A 21,931-nucleotide genomic window follows, 5' to 3' on the forward strand; every position below is an offset into this window, starting at 1 on the left:
CCCTCCCAGCCCGGCCCCGCCTGGGACAACCCCTGCACCGCCCTACAAAAACAGGCCACCGTGCCAAGGGGCCCCACCTTCCTCTGACCCCAGCTGGCCCAAACGCAAGAGAATCTGGGGCAGCCGGGACATCCCAGACTTTTAAGTATACTTCACTCTTGCCCATTCTCTGTGGAGAGCATTTGCCACTTGGGAAATGTTCCCAATGTTAAAGACAGACCCGCGTCCTTTCAGAGACCCACTCATTTCTCATCCGCACGTCATGCGTTCATTGAGTTAAAGTGGTTACAAGCTTAACGAGGACCCTCCAAGGGCCAGGCCCTGTGACGTGCGTGGGACAATCAGCTGACAGGAGGACGGGCTCTGGCTCTCAGAGCTTCACGGGTCCGGTGACTGAACAAGCTCCCTTGCCAGGGACAAGGGTTCAGCAGGAGCTGCAAGTGCCATTGGCACGTACGAGGTCCTCTGAGGGGAGCAATGACCCTGACACCTGTAGGGCCAAAAGGAATTTGCCAGACTGAGGTTGGTTCTCCCTGCTTGCAAATCAAAAGCCTCTGTGGGCTGAGGCCACGCCCTCGCCCCCCCCCCCCTTCCAGGTCCTCCACCTCCACCCAGAGGTTCTGCCTTCACTGGTCTACACCGGGGTCCACCCAGGTGTGGTCTCAGAACCCCCAGGTGAGTCCAACCTGCAGCCAAGTCAGGAGCAGAGGCCTGATCCGAGTAGGACAGGGTTTCAGGCAGGGGGACAGCCATGAGCAACGGCCCCAGACTGAAGGGTGCCGGAGGCAGGTGGTATCTCCTTCGGTCCGTCCTAATAAGCATTTGGGTAGAACGGAATTGGAGCTGCCAGATGGGGACATGTCTGCCATGCGCATGTGCTCAACTTTCCGATTTCCGATTTCAATACGCAGGCAGGGCAACTTGAAAGTGAAGCAAGGAGCCTTTTTAAGGGACAATAAATAGCAATTAAAAAGCGTGGCCAGAGCTACGCTTCCCAGGGCTCACTCTTCTTTGCTGGTTTCAAAGCAGTAGATGGTTCACACGGTGGCTTTTCAAAATCTACATGCTGAACTTCTTAGCTTGGTTCCAAGGAAGCAAATCATTTTTCAAGCACGATAAAAGGCTATAAAATCCTCGGTGTGTGGGCAGTGGGAGGGAGTGTTTCCTGTCCAGGTTTCATCCCCAGGCTGAGGGCGGCGTGAGGCAGGGCCGGGCCTCGGGATGTGCACCTGTGTGCTCTGTGACACCACCTCCCACCACTGCTTCCCGGAACCAGGACACCAAGACTGGCCCTGCTTGGCCCTGCGGGGCTGCCCAGAGTGGAGACGGCAGAGGCCAGGAGCCCATGTGACGACTTCGTGGAATGTGGCCACTCACTCAACAGCCCTGAACCCCGTGAGGAGAAAGTTCACTCCTTTTTCTCTTCCCGATCTTTCCGACCGGGTCAAGGAGAGTCTGAGTCAGGTGCCATTAGCTCTTTGACACCTAGTACTCTTAGGACTTCCTTCTCAACAAAGAGGTGAAGTCTTGGCAAGCCGCGGTTATCCGACCAGAGAGTAAGACCTCTGCTTTATTGCCACTGCTTCCCCTGGCTTGTCTTCCGATTGCAGTGAGCGATGCTCTCTTTCCAGTGACTAGCGACGGGTTACCTCTCAAGAGGGAGATGGTTAAAACAAAACACGATTTTTTAAGGGTTAAATTGAGGTGATAAAAATGAAAATCGGGACAGAGATAAACCAATGACGGCAGATGGGGAAATGCCGACAAGACAGCAAAGAACCCCGACTCCGGGACCAGAGAAACCTGGGTGCACACGCAGGCCCCACTGACTGATTGGACCCCAGCAGTGAGGGGGGAGGAGGCTCCCTGGGCCTTCTGTCGGAGTGTCTCCCATTTCCCAGGCCTGCAGAGGGGGACCCGTCTGGGCTCTTTCCAGGTGTTAGGCCTGCTGGGGAGAGCAGGAGAGTTGCACCTTTACCAGCTATGAGTATGCACGGAGAGACAGGCAGGTGCCAATCATGCCTCTGCCACTTGGGGCATGTTCCTGAACCTCTCTGGGCCTCGGTTTCTCCATCTGTAAAATGAGGCTAACAGGAGGACCTCTCCCATAGGTTGTTTTGCTCATTAAGTGAGGCAAGGAAAATAAAACGCCTAGCAAAGTACCAGGCACATACAGTGCTTTTAGTAATAGGAGCCACCAAAATCGAGGTGAATTGGATTTGCTTTCATTTAAATTAATTAAGTCGTGAAGTCAGTGAGTTCTGGAGCCAGAAGTCTCTGTAGCCTCTGGGAGCATCACCCTAATTGAAGATAATGTCTGGCCTCGTGGTCATTTTTAATGCAAGACGCGGACGATTCAATAGCAGGGCATTAGGTGAGTGAATAGTGACGAATCCTGGCCTGGGACCGTCACACGAATATTTAAAATGATGTTGCAGAAGAATATTTAATGTCATGGGGAGATGTTTAGATACACGTGTAAGTGAAAACAGTCGCACACAAAACAGTATGCACATAATCCTCCGTGAAAAGGAAGGAAGGGCTGATACACGCTGCAACAGACACGGACCTCCGAAACACCATGTGGAGGGAGGGCAGCCAGCCGCAGGGGACCACCTGGCGCCTGGGTCCACGTACGTGACGTGTCTCCAACAGGCAGATCCTCAGAGAGAGGAAGGGGATTAGTGGTTACCTAGAGCTGGGGGAGGGGCGTGGGTTAAGGGGTGCAAGGTTCCTTTCCAGGGTCATGAAAATGTTTTAAAATCCATCGTCGTGATAGTCACACAACTCTGTCAAGATACTAAAGGCAACTGAATTGTACACTTTAAATCACTGAAACGGGTGGATGCTATGTGAAATTCTATCTCAAAAAGTCTATTGAGAATTCTGTGATCTCTAAAATTAAGCAATATATAAAATATACGTATATATTTCTAAATTTTAGAGAAGTCATACTACACAGAGTTTTTAACTGCTTTATCGAGAGACATATTCATGTGCACGTGTGTTAGATCTACATATACACAGATACATCGACAGATGTACCAATATGGCTGTCTAGTGAGAGAGAGACTTTGGAGGAATACAAATATATCTACAGTAGGTCTGTGGGTTTGTTTCCTTTTTATCTAACCTATATTTTAAGTTTTTTTTTTTTAACTTATTTTGAGGGCAGAGAGGGAAGGGGGGAGGGAGGAAGACAGTGAGCGTGCACAGGCACAAGTTGGGGAGGGGCAGAGAGAGAGGGAGAGAGAGAGAAACCCAACCAGTCTCCGGACACTTAACCAACTGAGCCACCCAGGTACCCCTCCCTAATCTATATTTTCTAAGGCTTCTGCTATAAATACGTATCATTCTTGGAGAAACAATGAAAAGATGTCTTTAAGAACAGCTCACTTTGGATTTCAATGTCAATCAAGCCGACGCCAAAGTAACTGCCCACTTGGGCTCACGACGCCCCAGGAATGAAATGGGCCCCCGTCCCGCCCATTACCTTGTCCACATCGAGGGGCACGGCGAACCTCCGGAGGGTGGGAATGGAGGTGAGCCTGGAGTTCTCCTCAAAGTCCTGGTTCAGGTTGGCCAAGTAGAAGAGCTGATAAAGGCTGCCGTCCTCATAGGCGATGACGTCAAACACAAGGCAGCCGTCCTCTTCGTAGGCGTTGACGTGATGAAACACCACCATGGGGTCCGTGTAAAACTTGGTCGGCACGGGCTTCCCAGTCCTTTGGTCGACGATGTGAATGTAAGTCTGAAAGAAGACGCGCATCCAGGGGTCAGTCTTCCCTCTGCTGGCCTGGCGCTGTGGCATCGGGTATGGGACGGGATACGGCCCTGCCCTCCACTAGCTCGTGACCCTGACACGTCCCCTGTCCCAGAGCTCTGGCCACGCAGAAGCTGAGGACACGGGAGCTGCCTGCCGTTACACGTCTGTGATCACCTCCTTCAGATGGATCCGAGGGAAGCTTTGCCGCTGGAGCCTCTGCACCACCAGGAGGACTGCCTGGAGGAGTCCCCGAGGGTGCTCTGTCCCCTCCCCACCCCCCTCACTTGACTGGGACTCCAGGTGGGCGGCAACGACCCAGCTCCCTGGCAACAAATGGCCAAGCTGGGGAGAACTGGCCAGTCCTCTAGCCCTCCCCGGGTTCCAGCCACAGCTGGATCCCCTAAAACCACACCAGCCCTTCGGGGGCCCCTCTCCCGACCTCCTGGTTTGCCAGCTTGTCGCAGCAACCTCCTTTATCCTGGGGGCTGCAGCGGGGAGAGACCGTTCTGGTGAAGGAGCCCCCACGGGTATCTGCACACACCTCCGGCTGTCATGAGGTGGTATCGCTCTGGGTGGTAATTAGCCATATCTGCAGCCCCACTTGCCTAATCCAAAGTAGGTGTGGGGGTTCTTCCTTCTGGCAGCTTTGGCCCAGCCACCCTCCTTCCGAAAGGCAGGGCGGGACTGCTCCAGGCTGTTCCCTTGTCACCTCCTCCCAGCATATCCACCTCTTTCTCTCCTTCCCCAGAATCTAGCTTTGAACATTAAGTGGGAGTGCAGAAGAGGAAGGCTTTGACAGCCTACGGGCCGGGGGTTGGAACGGGCAGGTGACTACAGAGGTAATTATTTTAGCTCTTTTCTTCTCCATGACCCCAATTCCTGGGGTCAGGCACAGGAGCTTTTAAGAAAGCTCTCTTCTGAAAACATTTTTTTAATGTTTATTTGTTTTTGAGAGACAGAACGTGAGCAGGGGAGGGACAGAGAGAGAGGGAGACACAGAATCCAGAGCAGGCTCCAGGCTCTGAGCCGTCAGCACAGAGCCTGACGTGGGGCTCGAAGCCACGAACCACGAGATCATGACTTGAGCCGAAGTCGGATGCTTAACTGACTGAGCCCCCCAGGCACCTCAGAAAGCTCTCTTCTAAATGCATTCTAAAACCCTTCCCGGGGCTTTCTGCCCTGCCTCTGGGGGCTCGGTCTTCCCGCTGTGGGATTCTCTGAGGGCCACGGGATCTCCAGGGGCTGAAGAGAAAACCCAACTACCGCTAGCTTCCCTGCTGGCCCCCTTGGCCCACTGTTCATTCCAAAAATAGAGAGAGAGGGTCTGTGACATAGGAGACACTTTTTCAGTAAAAAGAGAATAAAAGCAAGTCCCTGCCTTCATGGAGCTTCTATTCCAGTGGGGGGGGAAGGCCAGCAGTCAATGGTCAAGTAACGTGTCAAGGACAATGAGCACCACTGAGAAAAATGAAGCCGGGTAGGGGATGGAGAAAGCCTGGAGTGGGGTCTGTTACAAATTGGTTCATCACGGAAGGCCTCAGGAATCTGGACTCTGAGGAAGGAAGTGATCTGGGGAAGGATATTCCAGGTGGAAGGGACAGGAAATGCAAAGGCCCTGAGGCAGGAATGTGTTAGGCTGGTTTGAGACACAGGAGGACCAAGAGGGAGGCTGGGTGAGCAGGAAGCCAGTGGTTGGGATGTAGACATGTGAGGATTTGCAGGCTGGTCAGTGAAGTCTTGGATCTTATTCTGAGGAAGGTGAGAAATCATTAGAAGGCTCTGAGCAGAGGAGAGACCTCACTCTCCTCGTGGAAAAGGACAGGTTTTAAAGAGGTGGCCAGCCGCAAACAGGATGCATAGTTGCGTACGTACATAAAGTTGCGTACGTACATACATTCTGTCCATAATGGGCAGAAAGGGGAGAGGGATGTCAGAGCATTGTGGTGGTTCCCTCTGGAGAGGGCACTGGCCGTGAGTGGGGGGAAAAGGGACTTGATACGTTGCTTTCTATACTTGGGTATTGTTTGAATAGAGGACACTAAGAATTACTGGATATTTATCACTAGTAAAAGTTGACTTATTTCAACAGGAAGTAAGTACACACACATATCCATGCATAGATATATTCATACACATACAAATGTACACACATATGCAGACATCCATATATACAGGCCTGCATATACACAAGTGCAGACACACACGTGTGCACACATCCATGCTTTGAGCACGCAGGTGTGCCTGAATGGAAGCTGTTTCTGTTTACCACTGGTGGAACGCTCTATAATTATGATGTCTAAATCATCTCTGGCTCTGCTTCCCTGACATTCTATAGTGGCTGCAGGATGCTGAAAGGGCCTCGTCCATGGACAGTGGAAGCTGCAAGGAGCCCCGACATGGGTCAGGACTGAGGAGTGGCCCTCGGCTGAGGGGGCCGCCTGGCTGATGAGAGCCGGCTTGCCCAAGGCCACACACTCACCCAGGGACAGTCCACTCTACTGACTCAGTGACTTGGGACTTGGCTCTCTTGCCCTAACTCAAGACCACTCTGCAGGACCATCCAGCTTCAGAAGTCTCTGGAAGCGTGGCTGATGCTTCCGGGGAGACTGCCCGGTAGCTCACTTCCTCCCTCCCTTGGAAACCGCCCGCATGCTAACCTCCATCTCAGCCTGCTTCCCGGGATACCCCACTCTGGCCATCCTGATGTTGCGGGCTCGGCTGACCCAGTGGGGGCTGGGGGTCTTGTCCAGGCCTTACCTGGTCCTCCCTGTGGAAAGCCAGGCAGGAAGCCCAGTTCACTCCCCGGATGTACGCAGCTGACATCTTGAGGACGTCCAGCTTGAAAGGCTGCTCGAGGAAAACGATGTAGTTCTCGGTGACTCCGAAGCTGTGGTAATAGCTCGGGGAGAGGAGCGAGCGGGAGGTGATGGAACCGAACACCTCTGTGTGCTTCAACGGGTTCTTCCGCTTCGCGTCCTCTAGAGAAAGGTAAGCCTGAGGAGCAGTGCGGGGCCTAGCTGCCCCCAGACAACGCCACGATCACCTGCAGCTGAGCCTTCCAAACTGACCTGGTCACTAAGAAGAGCCTTTGGGTAAGAGCCGACAAGTAAACCGATGAAGGGGTTGGGGGCTGGTCGGGGGTTAGGGCTTCTCACCAAGGCCTACCCGCCTCTCCTGCTCTGTGAGACCCAGTGCTACAATCTGCAAACACTGAGCCACAGAGCTAGGCTTCTGAGCCAGGGCCCGCAGCGCAGACTGGGGACTAAGCCCAGCCTCCAGCTGCTTCTAGCATCAAGGTTTCTTTGGAACACAGCCACACTCCCTTCTTTCACAGGGTCTGAGGCTTCTCTTGCTTTGGAATTGCAACGGCGTTGTTCAGTAGTTGTGACAGAGACCACACGGCTGCACAGCATCAGGTATTGACTCTTGGACCCTCTACAGAAAAAGCTTGTCAGCCCCTAGCCTGGAACAATGCCTCTCGTGCACACGGATTATCCGGGATTGTGATAAAGTGTGGAGTTTGACCCAGTAGATGGGGCTGGGGCCTGAGGGTCTGTATTTCTATTAAGCGCCTGAGGGATAGGGCAGCTTCCCAGGCTTCAACTTTGCTTTTTGCCGGGGACCATCATCTGATACATATTTCGTAGGGTTTCCATGAACTTCTTTCGGCACTGCCCATTCCCAAACACCTGGGAGACTAAGTACCCGTTGTGATGTGGGGCTGCTATATACCTTGTGATGATCCAAGCAGGCTGTAGGGTTCCCATTTTACAGACGGGAAACTGAGGTGCGATGGAATGGGCCCGTCATTATGGCCAAAGGCACAAGGTTAAGCCAAGAAGACCCGGCCCCCCGCTGAGCCTGGCTGCCTCCTCTGTTATTAGCGAGAACAACACTCCCAGAGTGAAGAGAGAGAACAGAATGCAATAATGGGGCAGCCCAAGCTCGAGCGAGCTCTTATTCTCCTGCAAGGGTGAGTCACCATGGGCCAAAAGGTCTCCCCACCCAGGCCTGGGGCTCATTTATAATGAGTTACCTGCAAGCGTCCCCACCTTTCTTGTGGCCACCTGTGCACACCATAAACAGCTGGCTGGTGGGAGGGGTGCTGTGGGGTTGTGGGGTGGTTCTTTTCTTCACAAAGCAAACGGAGCACAAAGCAGACCAAAATGAAAAGTACCCTGGCCTGGGAGGCAGGAGGCGGGCGCGAATCCCAGGGAAGCCGCCGGCGTGGAGCAGGCGATCAGAGAGGAGCTGCTGGCAAGATGTGGGGACTCCTGTCAGCTGCGTGGTGGTGGGCATGTCACCTGATCCCCCTGGGCCTCATCGTCCTCCTTTGAAATAGAAGGTGTTAAACTCAAATGCCTAGACCTCCCCTAGGTCTGACGTTCTAGGATTCTGACTAGGCCCTATATTCCTATATTGGCTTAATTCATGGGAGTTCCATTTAACAAGAATACACTCATTGTGCCCTCTGACCTTAGGGGCTCCCATCTGCCTGGAGCCTGGTAATTAGCTCAGGAGGTGCTACAGGACTATGACGGAGGGCACCAGCAGGGGTCACACATGGAAGCCACTTGCCCTAAACTTGTAAGTTCTGCCCTGTCTCCTGAGTCCTGCGCAGCCACCCTCGGGGGCCTGGTTTCCGGGATGTGGTTCCCAGGCCCTTCTTTGTCCAGGACCCTTCTCCCTCGGGAACATGCAATCACAATGGGCCTGGGCTTTGCTCCACATTCCTGGCCTTAAATGGAGAAGGTTCAGAAGGCCCAGAGAATGGGGTGGGGGTCTGAAAGGCTGACAGTCTGAAGCAGGGCTGAGCCCCCACAACAACACTGGGAGCCTGGCTTCAGGGGCTGGGATGAGAGTGGGCAGCACAGCTTTGGCATATAAAGTTTTGTGAGAAAACTAAAAGATATCAATGGAAGGAAGGAAGGATGGATGGAAGGATGTTTGATGGGTGCGTGGATGGACAGACGGACAGTTGGATGATGACTGATAGGTGGATGGATGGATGGATGGATGGATGGATGGATGGATGGATAGGAAAATGGTGGGTGAATAATGGGTAAATTAATGAATCAATAAACTGGAGCCTAAAGAAAAACAGGTTAGAATAGTAAAGGAACTTACTTCTTCCAAAAGGAAGTCCAGCCACACCTCTTTTCTCCTTTAGGAAAAAAGACTCAAGGTCATCTGAATCACCCATGTAGGAAAGTGTCAGATTGAGTCTCAGGTCATCAACAAAAATCAGAACTCTTTGGAAGGAGCCACCCTTGACATCTGTGTTTCATCATATCCCCAGAATGACCTACCTGGTACTGTGGCAGGGATCTTAAAGATCACATATTTTGTCTTGCCCTTGTCCATGATGGATGTGCCCATATTAAGAACATTTCCAGCCGCATCATAATGAGGATGCGATGTTGCCAGATTTACCGCCACGTAATTGCGATAATCCACCTGCAAAATGACAAACACCTGGTTTTAAAAAGGAGGTGGGGAGGGTGAGATGATGAAAAGCTGGCCGCTTCTAGATTCAGAGTGATGATGGCTACGTTTGCATACCTCCTGGTCTGAAGGTAAGGCGACTTCACCTTTCAAGAGGATGTTTACTCTTGAAACCTGATATGACCTCAGGGGGAGCCTCCTACAGCAGAGAGGCTGCAGGGGAGCTGGTGAGCTGTATGCTCTTCCCTGCCCCCTGGCCCTGCCCCCTGGGTGTCCTCAGCATGGAGGCAGATTGCCTGGCCGCAGAGTGATGACCTAGGCAGAGAGGCAGCCTTAGCGCTAATCTTAGCCGCTGCTCTGTGTCTTTCTGGTTACGTCATTTAAATTCTCCCCTTTTGCATGCCACAGAGGCATAAATCTCCAGGCCTCTCCCCTACGATTATTCTGGGAACAGAGAGTTATAAAAACACGTGGTCGAAGTGAAACTCAACTAACGAGCTCCATAATGACCCCCCACTCCCAACAGAGCACAGCCATAGAATAATGTGTGGCCGGGGGAACAACTGTCCTCCTTTCCTCTCCAAGAATAGCACAACCTCCGGCCAGAAGTCAACCAATACTTCATGCTCTCTTAGTATTTCCTCTCTGAGGCTTTGTGGAGAGCATACGTTGGTTGGACCTATGCTGCCCGGCTTCAAAGGTGCTGGCCATAACTTCGCAGCTAAGAAAAGCACTCCCTTTACCAGATCGTTAAAATGTACTGAGGAGACAATGAGGCTTTGGCCAGCCAGCTGGAGAAGAAAGTGGGTCTATTGATTTTCGTGAAAATGTTGACTTGATTCTGCCCAGGAAAGGCATCTGCTTGGGGATTTATTTCCATCCCCTTGCTCTCTGCCTAAGGCCTCCCTCTTCAGGCCAACGCCAGGTAGGGCTGCTAGAGTCTGGGCACTCTGGTGCCATCATTCATTCCAACTCCCATTAAACTTCCCACTCAGTGCCAAGATGGTGGACAGTGTTATGGGCTGAATTGTGTCTTCCAAAAAGATCTATGTACCAAGGGTTAGGGCTTCAACATATTTGGAAACAGGGCCTTTGTAGATGTCGTCAAGTTAAAATGAGGTCATTCTGGATGGAGGTGGGCCCTAATCCAATGATTTGTATCTCTAGAAGAGATTGGAGTGATGCATCTACAAGCCAAGGAGCACTGAGGATTCCTGGCAGCCACCAGCAGCTGGAAGAGGGATGCCAGAATCTTCCCCTAAAGCCTTCAGAGAGAGAGAGAGAGAGAGAGAGAGAGAGAGAGAGAGAGAATGGCTTCACGGACACCCGGATTTCAGACTTCCAGCCTCCAGAACTGTGAGAGGATAGATTTCTGTTGTTTTAATCCACCTAGTTCGTGGTACTTTGTTTTGGTAACCCTACGAATAAACAAGATGAACCCACAGAGTCACAACCCTAAGGGAGCTTAGAATCTAGTGCTAAGTGTTATGCTGGGGAAACTCAAGATCCAATGGCTTTAGAGGAGGGGATGCTCCTGTGAGTTCCTGCAGGTCACATGACCCCACTCAGGTCCCTTTCACAGACCAGGAACTGATGCTGGTTATACATTCACTGGTACCTTCTCCAGGGTTTCCAGAGTCTGTGGGTTGATTTTCCTGATGTAATTGGTCTCTGTGGTCGCATAGAAGTCTTCTCCACACTTCATGATGTTTATCAGGCAGTTGTCTGTGAAATCAGGGATGGTATGGGACAAGTAGGAAAAAGCTCTGTGGAGGAAAGCAGATCAATAGCAAATCACTGGCTGTGTCTACCCAGCTGGAAAGTTCTGCATAAGATAGCTTTAGTTTCCCTACCATTTAAAATGCTCTACTTCAGGGTCTCAAAGACGTGAGGAGTCTGGAGGACGTGGGTATCAAGTTGCCCAAAGATACCACCACATTGAGTTAGCTAAGACATGAGTCATCTGGGGAAAAGATGGCCACCAACTGAACCCTCCTGGGCTCTCAAAAATCCATTGGTCTCCCACACCACAGATATCAAGAGCTGGTAGGTTGTTCTGAAGTGTTTTAAGAAGCTCTACAGAAATCGTATGTACCCAATCCATAATGGCTCCCAAAGACTAGAAAAACAGCTAATTCTTGCCTTTGGCAGGAACGAGAACCCTCTGAATTTGTCCAAGAAATTAGTTTTCTTTTATTTTCTTTAAAGGAAAGCAAACAAATTGTGAGATTAAAAACTCATCATTAGTTTGATCAGAAGATCCGGGATCCATGTATTGGTTAGTGCTCCCCCTACTGGCAAGCAGTGAAGCAGCAAAGATGTCTCACAGATGCTGGTTTTGCATTCATTTCCTCCCCCTCCCCTGTTCCTGCCTGGTTCCTCCCCACACCTGCAAACCTGAGGTCAGTGCTTGCTGTGTGCCAGCCCCAGCACTGGATCCTGGAACTGGAAAGATGAGGTCAGTTCTGGAAAAGGAGAAGCAATCTTCTGTCTCTGGGCCAGCGTACTAACACATTTCCTAACTCTCCTAGATCTGAAGAGTATCAGGAAGGAGATACGGACAGCAGGTCTGATTCCCTGGCCAACAATTTAGTTGTCAAGTGTGTGACACATTCAGAGTCATCAGAGCTCAGATGATTTGAAATGTAGTCAACAACAACAACAACAACAAACTCTTCCGTATCTCTTTCTCCCATTTGCCCACTTTCCTCCTCATAGACCCTACGAGTTTCTCTAGACACATAGAAGTATAAACAAATCTACATTTCTTCCTGCTTTTTTTGCACACTACACCACATATTATATGCTCATTCTATACCTCATTCCGCCCCACGCTCACCACTCAACAATGTATCTTGGAAATTTTTCCATTGAGTACATAGAGAGCATCCTTATTTATTTATTTTTTTTACTTCTGCCTGGTATTTTCTTGTATATTTTCACTTTTATTTAGCTACCCTTCTGTTGATGAACATTTGGGGTTATTTTCAGTTCCTCATCACAACAAATGACGCAACCGTGAATAATATTGCACGTTTGTCATTCCAGATGTGAGCAAGATTATCTCTAGATTGAAGAGAACACACGTTTGTGATTTTGAGAGAGAATTCCAAATTGCTCTCCTACCAGCCATATGGAAAAAATACCTAATCATCTGTCAGATGCTCACTGCCCCTCTTGCTCTCAGTGATCAAGAATTGCATAGTATAGATGGTCAAAGCCCGGTCAGGTGGTTTTCATGCACCCTAAAGATGACTCTCAGGGAAGTGAACGCTGGTTGTTTTGACCACCGAGGATGTCAAAAAGCATGACCAGATTCAAAATGGACAGTTACTTAGAAAATATGTTTTTGCAGGGGTCTGGATGGGCCATCGTTCCAAACTCTGACACCACAATCCTGTTGGCCTTGGTGTTGGCATTGTAGGTATCACTTCTCAGGTATTTGCTCCTGTAATAGACTTCACCTGAAAAAAAAAAAAAAAAAGATGCAGAATCATCCCAGGCTGACACTTTTACAGAGTTTTAAGGTCAATTTCAGCCATTCTAGGGGTATTATGGGGGGGGGGGGTACAGGGGAGGTGAGTTCAGTAAAGCAGTCCCTTTTAACGTGTGGATATAAGAGCATTTGCAGCAAGCTCTCACTTGAGACTCACATTTTCTCACTTGAGACTCACAACTGAATGTCAGGGTAAGTATCCCAATGAGCTCCATTTTACATGGCAGGGAACAGGAACATTCCCTTGCCCGGCCTAATGTCACCTAACCAAGAGGTGCTGACCTGGCCCATTGACCATCTCTTCTACCATGCTGGTTTCCCTCCAGGGAGGTCCAGATTTGGAGGAATGGTTCAGAAGTCCTCATACTTGGGGTCTGGGTTTCCCCAGGGTCTGGTTCAGCCCTGGAAGCCTTTCGTTGGCCATTTTAGCCCCTGGAGTAATATTTGATGCCTATTACAACCAGAGGGTGACCTAGGGCCCAATTCTGTGTAGCAGGTCAGTACGTGTGTGGATGGCTAATTCATGCAGTTACTGGAGAAAATCTAAGTCACTACATAAAATCAGGGACTCTTGGGGACCCTTGGTGGCTCAGTTGGTTTAGCGTCCGACTTCAGCTCAGATCATGATCACATGGTTTGTGAGTTCGAGCCCCACATCGGGCTCTGTGCTGACAGCTTGAAGCCTGGAACCTGCTTTGGATTCTGTGTCTCCCTCTCTCTCTGCCCCTAACCCACTCTCATTCTGTCTCTCTCTCAAAAATAAAAACATTAAAAAAAAATTTTTTTTAAAGCAGGGACTCTTGACCAGTTCATCAAGACCAACCTGAAAATGTACTGGATGGTTCTAGACCTGTATTAGGTTCCCATGGCTATTGTAACAAATTACCACAAACTTAGTGGCTTAAAACAACACAAATTTTCTATCTTACCATTTTGGAAGATAGAGGCTGAAATGGGTCTTAAGGGCTAAAAAGCAAGGGGTCAGCAGAGAATCCTTTTCTTGCTTTTCTAGCTTCTAGAAGTTGCCTGCATTGCTTGGCTTGTGGTCACATCACTCTACCCTCTGACCCTCCTCTTTCCCTTGTGATTACACCCAGCCTACCGGGATAAACTCCCCAACTCAAGGTCCTTAACTTAGTCACATCGGCAAAGACCCTTTTACTTTGCAGGCTGACCTGTAACATATTCACAGGTCCCTTCTGGGAGACAAAGGGGAGCAGGGGTGGGGGAGGAAAGAGGAGAGAGCTGAGGAGGCCCACCTGGGAGTGGATGGATCAGGAAAGTCTTCCTGGAGGAGGGAAGCACTCGAGAGAGCGCTTGGAAGATGAATAAAATTGTTTGCCCACAATAGACTGGGAAGGTGCAGGTAGGAGAGGGAGTAAGCATTTCCATTCACTCTTCCTGGAAAGTGTGAAAGCACAGGCCTGGTGGTGTAAAGGCCAGCCCACCTCCTGTAAGAGCTGAGTCAAGATGGGCGTGAGCATGAGGTAGGGGCTTGGGAGCAGCAGGAATGAGATGAGGTCAAGGGATGGCACCCTACTGGGCTACAGGAGGCCTCTGAACTTCATTTGCTGGACAACTTGAAACCTGTGGGTTTTTAAATTTTCATTTAATTTGGCTGTTAATTAGCAAGTGACATGTTGATTTTTCCACCCTAAAGAACACATTCCTTGCTGTAGTCAAATGTAGGTTTCCAATGCTGGTACAATTATATATAATATGCAAACAAGGAGGATGCAGGTCATACTGACATTTCATTCCCATAAAAAAAGTTGATCCGAGAAATGCCCATCACATATCCACGGCGAGTAATGGGCGTGGGCACACCTTCCCAAGAAATTCTGGTCCGGTGACGTTTTATATTCAAGAAAGGAAATCGTGCTAAGAGCTAACATTTATTGAGCATGGGTGTGCTAAGTGCTCTGTGGACATTAAAAAAAAACTTTTATTTTTTTACGTTTATTTATTTTTGAGAGACAGGGAGAGACAGAACACAAGTGGGAAAGGGGCAAAGAGAGAAGGAGACACAGAATCTGAAGCAGGTTCCAGGCTCTGAGCTGTCAGCACAGAGATCAACGTGGGGCTCGAACCCACAAACCACGAGATCATGACCTGAGCCAAAGTCGGACGCTCAACCAACTGAGCCACCCAGGTGCCCCAACTGTGTGGACACTTTATGTGTATTTTCTGGTTTAATTCTCAGAACAGTGGAAGTGTATAGAATACACCAACTAGAAACGCGTTCTTTAAGGGGGGAAAAAAAAAACCAACCTAATGTCATTAGCTAATTAACAGCGAAACAAAATTTAAACAACGCAGGGAGGTTTCAAATTTCTTAGCAAATGAAGTACAAAGAGCCAAGGCACTCGTGGCCCTGCAGACCCATTTCCAATTCCTAAAACCGAGGCACGGAGAGATTAAGTACGTTGCTTGAAGCCACACAGCTAGTGAGGGGGTAAGCTGGATTCAGATCCTGACACAGCCACCACCATCAGTTTGACCATTCTGTCTGATGGTTGTTATTAAAAATACACTTAGAGAAATGTGCTACCGTAACTGCATGGCTTGATGAAGCTTCACCAAATGAACCTACCCATATGAGCTACCTCCTAATTGATGAAGAAGAACCTCCTTGGAAGCCCCTCATATCTTGTCCAGTCACCAGCTTCCCCCTACCCCTCTGATGGCCTCGACTAGCTTCACTCTCAGGATTGTATTGTATCCAAAGGATGGGAGTGTCCACTTCAGTGGTAACGATTCCCACCTGTGCGCTTAGATGGAAATAACAATAATGGTGACACCAGGCTTCATAAAATTGGAAGAGGTCATGAAGGACCTTCTAGTTCTTTCTCCTGTCTTCAGGAGGTAAATGGTGTGTGCCCAGGGGCAGATAACCATCCATTCTGTCCTCAAACATCTTTTCAGAGGTGGCTGCTGTGAATAAAGACCACTGAGATAGTTCAGGATGGAAAGTTCTGTTCTGGGGCAGCAGGAATAAATAGAGAGGAATGGTTGGGAGCTGGGGCTTTCGGTTAATCCAGCTCTGGGTTCACGTGTTCATCTACTACCCAGGAAACACCTCTGTGGGCCAGGAAGCGGGGGGAGCGCAGGGCAGGCAAATCTCTACCCCTGAGGGGATTCAACTCTGCTTGGTCATCCACCATCCATGCATTTGACCTGTGTCAGAGGCAAGGCTCTGTCTTCTCTGCTCTGATGTGAGGATCTTGGTATGTTCCTTACAGAGCTGCTATAACACTTAAGGCCTGTAAAGCACGCAGCACATAGTAGGTATTCAATAAAAGCTACATATGCTATTGAAATGCAGCAGGTAGAGTGGGCAGGGCTTTGGCTCCATGTTTAGTCCCAGTCCACGCTGTGTGACCCTGGGTGAGTCTCTTTCTCTCATTGAACTTCAGTTTTCTCAACTGGAAATTTGGGATCACCCAACCCTTCCCCAGATGGGATTGGCTGTTTGAAATGAGATGGAATGATACAAGGAGTTCGGCCCGTTGGCACACAGCATGCTCTTGCCAAGTAACGACTGCTGAACTTCTGAATTATCCAAAAAAAATCCTGGAGGCAGGAAGACTCAGCTGGGGGTTGGTGAGGCCACACGTACATTGGTCTTTGGTCACATGTTACACAGAAGCTGCTACAGGGCCATCCTGGCCTCCCCCAGAGCCAGCCTGTCCTTCACTGGTCGCTCTCTCTGAGGTATGCCACCCACAGACACTAGCTAAGGTGCTTCACCTAAAATGCTGAGTTATGCTCACTTGAAATGTAAACATCCAATCCAGGCTGGCTGTCAGCAGGAGGCCCATTTCATATAAACAACCAGTCCCAGAGCACCGAGGGCTCAGGGGCCACAGGAAAACGGGTCTCTGGAGTTGCTCAAGGCTGACACTCAACTCTGAGGCTGAGATTAAAGGCCAATGCACATTCCCCAGCACCCTGATCCCTGGTGAGCCCCAATTAGCCACATTCTTTCTAAAGGGACACAAGTAAACAGCTGTGCTCCTGCCTGGAATCTTCTAGAACTGGGTCAAGTTTGATATTCTGTGGGGAGTAGGATCTTTTATATATACATATCTCCCCATTTTAAGCAAACTTCTAAAAGGCTAATTTAGGGCTATAATAATTCAAAAAAGTCCGCTTCAGAAAAAGTTAAGTTCTCAAGAGCTCTTTTTGTCCCCAAACCTTGGTGATGCTGGCTCTTGGAATTCACATGTTCAAATCCTCATGGGACAATGACCTTGCCTCTTATTAGAAAAGTATCAAATGTACTGCTGAGGGAGACTTGGGTTCATTCTCCTCTATGCCTGCTTTATAAAAAATTTTTAATTTTCAAACAATTTTAGACTTAACAAAAAAGAGCACTCCTTTGTCTGTCTGGTTTCTCCTGCACTCTGCCTCCTTTAGTTAAATCTTTGTTAGGTTTTCATTTCATTTTATTTTATTATTCTTTTTTTAATGTTTGTTAATTTTGAAGGAGAGAGAGCACGAGCAGGGGCGGGGCAGAGAGAGAGGGAGACACAGGATCCAATGCAGGCTCCAGGTTCTGAGTTGTCAGCACAGAGCCCAACACAGGGCTCGAACTCATGAACCGTGAGATCATGACCTGAGCCGAAGTTGGATCCTCAACCAACTGAGCCACCCAGATGCCCCAAATCTTTGCTAGGTTTTCAAAGCATTAACTTTCACTGGCCTCTGCTGAAGGCCACAAACCATTTTTCTGTCTTTTTGCTTTCTTTACTCCAGTCTCTTCTTACTGGTCTGGCACTGATTCAGGTTCTCTGTGCTGGCTGTACACTAAATCACCTGGGGCTCTGAAACAATGGCAGAAGCTTGAGTGCCACCTTGGTCTTGGGTGGGACAGGGCGGCTAGGATACAGGTCCACTGTGGCGGTCTGCTCGAAGTTTTTTTCGAGTTAGGGCTTCTTTTGATTGATGTGATCTATCATCTAGGAAACGCATTAGAAACATTTATGCTCTGACCTTACTCTTTAGGATGATGACCCACTCAGGCCTGGGTGGGGTCTCAGGATTTGCAGCTTTAATCCTAGGGGAAGCTGATGTGAGAAACACACAAACCACCTTTTGAGAAATACTGGCTCTGTGTTATCTGCAAATCAGAGAACCCTGCTCACTCTGTGTATGCCCTCTTGAACCATGTATAGTAGTATGTAATATATTTGGTTTGTGTTTCCACCCTTGGGGAGTGGAATGGGAGCCATTGGGAGTTCTATAAGGAGGAGACATGAGGCCAGGCTGTGCCACACCAGGGTTGGCAATCTGGCAGCCTTGAGAGGACTGAGCTGGAGAAATGAAGAGGGGGGGAGGTAGCTGGCAGGAGAGGGAAGGGGGACAGAACTGCATATAGCTTAGGTCTTTGGATTCTGGATTATACCTGCCCTCCGCCACTTCTTAGCTGTGTGTATTTGAGTAAGTTACATGTCCTCTCTGGGCCTCAGACTCTTCTGTAAAATCGAGAGGTACCTTCCTTAGGAGCTGTAGGGAGGGCTGAGTTGTGGGTAGACATGAAGCACTTGGGCCAGTGGCCATCAAGCACTCCCTTTAGTGAGTGGTGAAGAGATGGGCTGGGAGATTGCTTCCTTCTTCCAAAACAAGCTTTACCTCGTTCATGCCATTTTGGCTCCATAAAGAGTTTTCTAGTGTCCCTTAGGGCCATGCCCTGTGTTGGGTGATGAAACACAATTTGAACAGAAACCCTGTGCTCTGGGCTTCCAACCACAGGCTGGAGAATGGTGAGCTGACCACTGCAAAGCAGATCAAGTCACGTACGCTTGACACAAGCCGGGTTCAAGAGCAGCATGGGGAAGGGTGAGTAATTGGGTGGACTCTCCGTACTTCGCATTTTCCATAGTTCCAGATTATGGATACAACTGTTGTATATACATTTTTATTTTCTGTATATTATGATGTTTTGACATCTTAAAAAAAAAAAAAACTTTCTGGTTGGGGGAAACTATCTTTCCCTGGACTAGCCAGTTCATAGAGGTAGCCAAGGGCCCAGCATATCTTTGAGATGACATGGGAAATGACCCAATCCAGAGCCAGACCTCCTCTGTCTGGCCCATGTACTCTGGAATGCAATCTACCTCCACCTTAATCACCCCAGGGCCAGGTGCCAGGCAATCAGGGAGCACCCCTATAGTCCAAAGCCCACCAACCCTATTCACACCAGCCATTCTATGCTATCTACTCTGCCCTGTCATGTCTTTCCCTCAGAAACCCCAGTACATAGCACAACAACAGACACTTAGATCAATGGGACAGAATAGAGAACCCAGAAACGGACCCACAAACGTGTGGCCAACTAATCTTTGACAAAGCAGGAAAGAACAGCCAATGGAATAAAGACAGTCTCTTCAGCAAGTGGTGCTGGGAAAACTGGACATCAACATGCAGAAAAATGAGCTTGGACCACTTTCTTACACTATACACAAAAATAAACTCAAAATGGATGAAAGACCTAAATGTAAGACAGGAAGCCATCAAAATCCTTGAGGAGAAAGCAGGCAAAAACTTCTTTGACCTTGGCCGCAGTAACTTCTTTTTCAACATGTCTTTGGAGGCAAGGGAAACAAAAGCAAAAATGAACTGCTGGGACCTCATGAAAATAAAAACTTCTGCACTGAGAAGGAAACAATCAGCAAAACTATAAGGCAGCCTGACAGAATGGGAGAAGATATTTGCAAATGACATATCAGATAAAGGATTAGTCTCCAAAATCTATAAAGAACTTATCAAACTCAACACCCAAAAAACAAATAAACCAGTGAAGAAATGGGCAAAAGACACGAATAGACACTTCTCCAAAGAAGACATCCAGATGGCCAAATGATGTGTGAAAAAATGCTCCACATCACTCATCATCAGGGAAATACACATCAAAACCACAATGAGATACCACCTTATACCTGTCAGAATGGCTAACATTAACAACTCAGTAAACAACAGATGTTGGCGAGGAGGCAGAGAAAGAGGATCTCTTTTGCACTGCTGGTGGGAATGCAAACTGGTGCAGCCACTCTGGAAAACAATATGGAGGCTCCTCAAAAAACTAAAAATATAGCTACCCTACAACCCAGCAAGTGCACTACTAGGTATTTATCCAAGGGGTACAGGTATGTTGTTTTGAAGGGGCAAATGCACTCCGATGTTTATAGCAGAACTATTGACAATAGCCAAAGTATGGAAAGAGCCCAAATGTCCATCAACGGATGAATGGATAAAGAAGATGTGGTATATACATACAATGGAGTATTACTCGGCAATCAAAAAGAATGAAATCTTGCCATTTGCAACTACGTGGATGGAACTAGAGGGTATTATGCTAAGTGAAATTAGTCAGAGAAAGACAAATATCCTATGACTTCACTCATAGGAGGACTTTAAGATGAACATAAGGACAAAACAGATGAACATAAGGGAAGGAAAGCAAAAATAATATAAAAACAGGGAGGGGGACAAAACATAAGACATTCTTAAATATAGAGGACAAACAAAGGGTTGCTGGGGGGATTATGGGAGGAGGGTTGGGCTAAATGGGTTTAAGGAATCTACTCCTAAAATCATTGTTGCACTATATGCTAACTAACTTGGATGTCAATTAAAAAATAAATAAATAATTTTTTTAAAAAAAGAAACCCCAGTACAAGCCATGGCTTATGTGCTTCCCCTGCTCAGTCTTCTGCTTCTGGATCCCCCTGGTGCTGTCCCCTGTGGGCCTGTGTGACACGGTGCCTCCTAGGACCTGTGAGGATAACAGCCTTTGTCCTCCCAAGCCTCTCTGGGTGTCCTCTTGTGGTCACATCCGACTGACCACCTCATAAAAGAAAACAAAATGACCAGTTGCCTCTGACAACAATTTTTGAGTTTGAAAATCTATGACAAACTTCTAGAGTGTCTAAGCAGCATGGGACAACTTTGGTCACTTGCCTGCGTAGCCCACTCAAGGGTCTGGGTGGATGGCAGCCATGCTTCTGCAAGACGGCCATAGCTTGGTCATCCCTGCTGGGTCCCTTGTCCCTGGAGTCCCTATGGAGGGATGTGGAAGCCACCACTCAGTAAGCTGTTAGGGGTCACTTAGGCTACCTGCCATTTCTCAGGGAGTGATGTGGGGGTCGGGTAGGGACAGCAGGGATTGTTGCAAACTGTAACCCTAGAGAACACAAATCAAATCCCAGCCCTACCTCCGTAACCTCAAATAAGTCACTCAACCTTTCCGAAGTTCCCATTACATGTCTGCAAAGAGGGGACAAGAACATCTCCCACACAGCACTAACGGGCCACAAGGACCGGGCAGTCCAGCCAAGCTGGACCTCATGGGAAGGAAGCCACTGTACCTTTATCTTTCATGCACCTTTATTTCCCTAGGAATCACTGGTAACTGTCGTCTAGAAAAGGGGATTTTTAAGGCTTAGGGCTGTCAGGAAATATAGAACCATCTACTCTGTAGCTCAGTCTTGGCAAAATCTGTTCGTTTTTGTAAACTCAGAGCTCATGGTTTTCACACATGGGGTCTCTATTTGTGAAATCTTGGAGCAAGCCACTGGCATAGAGTCTGCACTCAAAAAAAAAAGTAATTGCTGAATGGCTTAAAAGAACTAGTAATTAAGCAAAAGTAATGGTAATGTTTACTGAGCATATGTTATGTGCCAGGCATTATACAATGTTCCTTACACATATTAATGCCTTTAACTTGCACAGCAACTGTATATATAAAAGATACCACTGCCCACAGAATATCTATGACATATGCTGACATTTCCATTTTACAGATGGGGGGGGTAGATACAGAGAGGGTGAGCAACTTGGCCAAGGTCACACAGCTTGGGTCCATGTTAGCTAGGAAGAAGATGGGATTCAAACCCAGCGACAACGATGGTGGTTTTCAACCTATTCTCCACCTACCATGTGTCACACGCTTGCTAGACACCCAGCACTTCTTTTTTTTTTTTAATTTTTTAAATTTTCTTAATGTTTGCTTATTTTTGAGAGAGAGAGACAGCATGAACAAGGGAGGGGCAGCAAGAAGGGCAGACACAGAACCTGAAGCAGGCTCCAGACTCTGAGCTATCAGCACAGAGCCTGACTTGGGGCTCGAACTTATCAACCGGGAGATCCTGACCCAAGCCGAAGTCAGATGCTCAACCAACTGAGCCACCCAGGTGCCCCTAGACACCCGGGACTTCTAATGA

General features: G+C 48.6%; 1 protein-coding gene across 8 annotated transcripts in view; it reads right to left on the reverse strand.

Annotated features, from left to right (window-relative positions):
- Nucleotides 1–21,931, reverse strand: part of BCO1 (beta-carotene oxygenase 1) — a 176,180-nt gene that overhangs the window by 13,959 nt on the left and 140,290 nt on the right. For 7 of the 8 annotated variants that reach the window (XM_047836207.1, XM_047836208.1, XM_047836209.1 and 4 more), the window contains 5 exons: nucleotides 12,546–12,675; nucleotides 10,830–10,977; nucleotides 9,076–9,223; nucleotides 6,524–6,744; nucleotides 3,494–3,751 (listed from right to left, as the gene is read on the reverse strand). In XM_047836207.1, coding sequence (XP_047692163.1) covers nucleotides 3,494–3,751; nucleotides 6,524–6,744; nucleotides 9,076–9,223; nucleotides 10,830–10,977; nucleotides 12,546–12,675 — 905 coding nt within the window. Of the gene's footprint in view, nucleotides 1–3,493; nucleotides 3,752–6,523; nucleotides 6,745–9,075; nucleotides 9,224–10,829; nucleotides 10,978–12,357; nucleotides 12,387–12,545; nucleotides 12,676–21,931 lie in introns of those variants that run through there. The other variant, XM_047836213.1, reaches the window with a different exon arrangement.

Source organism: Prionailurus viverrinus, chromosome E2 (assembly GCF_022837055.1).
Source record: "Prionailurus viverrinus isolate Anna chromosome E2, UM_Priviv_1.0, whole genome shotgun sequence".
Classification (NCBI taxonomy): domain Eukaryota; kingdom Metazoa; phylum Chordata; class Mammalia; order Carnivora; family Felidae; genus Prionailurus; species Prionailurus viverrinus.